The following is a 5075-nucleotide window of genomic DNA, read 5'->3' as shown; positions in this document are numbered from 1 at the left end:
ATTTCTAAGAAGAATCGCAGATATGGCGAAAACAAGGCTGCTGTTCTAAATATACGAGTGTGTGCTTAAAATTATTGGAAACCATAGATGAATGATTAATACTCTTTCGCCGTGTTTAGAAGTCTCTAGGCTTATAACACTCAAAATCAAATATTCATACCCGTGGTGGGCCGAGAATAGATTGTGTCTTTTTGAGCCTAATAACACTGCAAACTAGGAGTGCAACAATGAACAGTTGCTATCTGTAGATATTTTATGAAACTACAGAATAACAAATATTTTTCTTAAATAAAACATTACAGCGAAATATTCGAAAATAGTTGAATTGTTTATTCGCTAAACGAAAGAAAAACACACATAAAGTACTTGACAAAACATAACACGAGGATACACCAGGATATACCATGACTGGGTTTTATCTATTTCTTTCGCTTTTGTTTCTTTTTCATAGTTGTTTTGATTTATAGAAAGTTTCGCCTAAAGTATGTTATACATTGTGTTTCCTTTTAACCAGAATTTTTATATTAAACTACTCTTGTTTATTTACTTTTTTACTTTGATGATACACATGAAAAAGTTAATTTCACTGACTGCTTAATACATCAGAAAACTTTAAACGTAATAACTGTTATTAGTGTTGAACGAGATTCCTCGTCAGCACCTGAGATGTCAGTTGTTGTGTTATTAACATATAACATATTCTCCTTTGCTTTCAACTATGACTTTTTATAATTTCAATAACCCGAAAAGTATCTAAAGGTTAATAGCACGGGAAAAATCAGTGTCAGTATACAGAAGCTCTTTCAACTGATTTTATAATTTTGTTAAACCGAAATCAGTTTTCCAACACTTAAAATTTATTATTTGCACTTGTAATTTAAATTTTTCACGTAATCTGTTGTTCTGCTGTTACAATCTCCACTACTATTCAAATATTTGTGTCTTGAGATAAAGGTTGCCCCACAGCATGTTAACAAGGTTTAAGCGTGTCTGTATAGGTGGGTCAAAATTAAACCTTTAGCATAAATCTCAAGTTAAAAATAATTTAATGAATTCTATAGAAGTAAAACTTTTTTGAAATCGCTCTGTTTACCTCTATTAAGAAAGAAATAAAAAAAATTGTTAATGAAGACACCAGAAGACTTCAACGAGAGAACTTCTACATTTCGAAACTGAAAACATTACATCCTTATGAATTGAACCAAAATTTTAATAACTCTACTGATTTGAATTTCAGTAATAATCATTGTATTGTTAATTTTTCTTTATAGATATTTTTTCAAAAAGTAAAAAAAAACTAGAAATAAAGGAAATAATAAATTAAAATAGGTTAATTTATGAGTATCAGTGTATTATTTTTCAAAAAGACTTAACTTTCTCTTTGCAACATAAGAACATTAATGCCTGCGATAAGTTTTTGATTTTGGACACGATAATGCAAAACACTTATTTGATAACCAAGAGTGATAGCCAATGTATCTCCACCGCAATGTTGTTCTTACTTCTTCAGATAATAATCACAAAAGAAAAAAAAAACAAGTTTAATCATCAGCAAGTTCATAATGGTATCTTTTGTCCTAGTGATTATCAAGTTCTGACAAACCAGGATTTTCTACAATTTTCTCTAAAGGACATGTTATAAATACAGTGATATAAACACTTTTGAAACATTAGCTTTCAAAACATTGATAACAATGTTTGTATATGATATATAATGATAATGCATGTAGATGTTTAGTAAAGAGAAACAACTGGTATTCAGAGAAAATTATTTTATTTTTCAATGTTTCACCCTATGTTCTCATCAAATCGTAAACACCTCACAAAGCACAAGACCTCATTAACCAAACAAATACTTTAAAAATTAAGTTTACATTAATCTACTATGTTACTAAAGAGGTCATAGCATATGTCAATTATTCAATGAACCATGAACATATAGCATTTTACTTTATCAATTTGTTTTCAAAAACAGCTAATGAACATCTCGGTGTAACTATACTTTGAGATGAGTTAAAGAAATCTTTATCAAAGCAGCTACAAATGAACAAACATTACGATATTTTATTATATAATGATTAAAGAGGAAGTGAAAGCTGTGTTGATGTTACAGTTTTTAAAAACCTGCAGTTTAACAAGTATTAAGAAAGTCATTTCTAATGTTCAAAAGACCCAAAACTAGGTCCCGCGCTGTTCCTGTCAAAATTTCTTGATATTAAAGGTTGTGTGCGTTGTGCTTCAGGGAAAAATACAGTCACAAGTATCCCTATGAAAAGAAAAAAGCAAACAAACAGGCATATTTAAATAAAATTATGTATTATTTATCGTTACGCAATCACGTAATATATGTTCATTAATTATTATTAAGTATTTCACTATAATTTATATTACATGATTAATGTACATCAAACTGAATCAATCTCATAACCTATATGTCGTAATAGATTTAATCCCATAATTAAGTAACTGTAATTAATTTTGATAATTGCATAGTTCACAAGAAAACACTGCTACGCTTTATCTATTTTTTAACAACACCTTTTTGCTCCATTATGCTTTATCCGAAAACACGAGTGTGTAATAATACATTCATTACACATGATGCATTTCGTTTGCCCCCAATGGCTAAGCGGTATCTCTGTGGACTTAGAACGCTAAGAACTGGGTTTCGATATTGGTGGTGTACAGAGCACAAAGAGCTCATTGTGTAGCTTTGTGCTTAATTCAAAACAACATCATTTCGCTTAATAGCAGAACTTATTACACCAGTTGTGATTCAAATAATATTAAGACTTCCTTGCTCTTGAGTGTTTCAGGTAGCGACAGTTTCTAATTACTAAAAAACATGGTAGTTACTTTACGTTGTGAAACTGACATCTTTTGCATTTATTTTTTTCACGGAAACAAGCGATAAAAATAAACGCTGATCTTTAAAATACACTAAAATAGAACACTTCTTATTCATAAACTAAAACAAAATCTTTCTGACCTATGAAAGAAAGAGTCGCTGTCACACAAAATGTGGCAAACCATTCCAACGTAGAAATAATACAATGTATAAATAAGGACCAGAGAAAGAAGGAAGCCGTCTGAAATATAAAGCCATGAATTATCAATTAAAACTCGTTATGTTTACTAAACGTATTGTAGAAATATATCAATTTTATTTCGGATAATTTCAAATCCAGAAAATATCGTGGTTTTAAGGTAATTACACTTTCACAAAGAGAGTTAGTCTTTAAATAAACTTGATTATATATAGTTCAATAATTTATTTTCAGAAACATTTACTCAGTGTTGTTTTAGTAACAAAAAATTTATATAGTGTTGTAAACTTACTGATGTAAAAAATACCATTCCGAAAATTTCAGCAGTGTATTTCGATCCAAAAACTTCAGCATCAGCAGCCGGAATACAGACAAAAGCAAGAGAAAATGTAAAATGAAATCCACAAATCCAGATCATGTACGTAACTTTTCCTTCAAGAGATGTCGCCACCATAGTAAACAGGAATATTGTCTGTATTCCCAGCAAGAGAAGACTCGTTAACTGAAGATGTAATATATTATAACTTAAAGTGGCTAAAGTCAAAAAAACAAAGTTAAAATACAAGAAACATAAGACAACAGCTATAAAGAAAGAAAGAAATCATTATGTTTCATCCAGAGATGTGTTTTTATGACAAGTACTAATTATTCGGTCCAGAGTTTGGATCAGGTGTATGTTTCTTATCCTTTTATTTTGGTGAGATAAACTGATTACTTATCAAATCGACTGATTAGGTGAGTGATCTGACAGTGATATGTTTCTCTACAAGTGGATTTTCTCGACATCAAAGAATGGGCTATGTTGTTATAAAAAAGAGCTCAAAAGAAAATTTATTATTCTGAGCTCTCTATTTTACTACTTAACCACAAAAATTTTATACATTCAACACAACAAATATTATTTTAATAATTTAAATAACAACATAAGTTCAATCACCTTTTTACACGTTTTTACCTTGTAAGATATTTTGTCCTGAATTAAGCCCACTGTCACTCGGCTGAGAGCATGAACAGCTCCAGCTACAGAACAGACGAAAGAAGGAAAAGTATCGTCTTTTATAAACGTCTGTCCATATGTCTGAAAAAATGTAATCACTCCGGTTAGATTGTTTTAACACAGACCTGGAGTTGTTACTTAGTTTCTAAATATAACTTCTGCTAATTTTATATAAGGTTAGAAATTTGCACTCAATGGTTGTTTGCAAAGTTTCTTCTATGTCGCACTTCAAGACGGTTTATAATGGCATTAAAATTAATATTTTTAAAGGGTAATCTTAGTTATGGTAGTTAAAAGTTACAGATACTACTTATCTTGTAAAATACATTAACAAACTTTTATGGGTAATATGAGCACATACAAACTATTGACAAAAGATAAAATTCTTTCATTTTCAGAGCTTCTGTTGGTGACATATGAAGTTCGGCTCATTATTTCTGTACGGTTGTTGGTCATCAGCGTTCGAATTGGCTGGAGTTTCTTTAAATGATGTAGATAGTTTTTCATTATTTATTGTTGTTCTACAGTCCCGAGTTTTTGTACTTGATTCTTTTATGCACGAATGCCTAGACGTTTGACACATATGTGTTAGTTCACTGGATACTGTTTCTTCCTGGGTTAGAAATATGAATACATTTCTTCTGTATGTACAGAAACTGACAATACAATATAATGGAAAATAGAAGTGTCAACTTTTCTGATTTTTTTAACGAGGTGATTAAGCCATCATTTTACTAGAGGCTGTTTTCTTTAAAAAACGCACAATATTTCTTTATATTTAGCCCTGGCTGAGCCTCTTTAGATGAAAATTTAATTCTACCAACGTTTCTATATATTAGTATAAACACCTGACCTTACAGCTTCGATTCACACATGCCAAAATTTTTTTTCAAAATACGCAGTAACACTATATTTTTTTAACAGAAGATTCTTAGATACTGAAGAGGGAAGAATAACTCAGGTACTATTAAATTAAACAAACATATCTGGAACACGTAGAGTAATGGTACTTATTAATAATCTGTAAAACT

General features: G+C 30.2%; 1 protein-coding gene across 1 annotated transcript; it reads right to left on the bottom strand.

The window, feature by feature from the left end:
• Positions 1-1870: 1870 nt before the first annotated feature.
• LOC143257982 (uncharacterized) lies at positions 1871-3625 on the bottom strand. The gene is made up of 3 exons (XM_076517031.1): positions 3340-3625; positions 2990-3089; positions 1871-2266 (listed from the first exon to the last, which is right to left on the bottom strand). Exons 1-3 carry the CDS (start codon positions 3499-3501, stop codon positions 2157-2159), a joined length of 372 nt encoding a protein of 123 aa, XP_076373146.1. The 5' UTR covers positions 3502-3625; the 3' UTR covers positions 1871-2156.
• Between the last annotated feature and the right edge of the window lie 1450 nt (positions 3626-5075).

This window comes from Tachypleus tridentatus, chromosome 7, assembly GCF_004210375.1.
Source record: "Tachypleus tridentatus isolate NWPU-2018 chromosome 7, ASM421037v1, whole genome shotgun sequence".
Classification (NCBI taxonomy): domain Eukaryota; kingdom Metazoa; phylum Arthropoda; class Merostomata; order Xiphosura; family Limulidae; genus Tachypleus; species Tachypleus tridentatus.
This window is presented reverse-complemented; position numbering and strand designations above follow the sequence as displayed.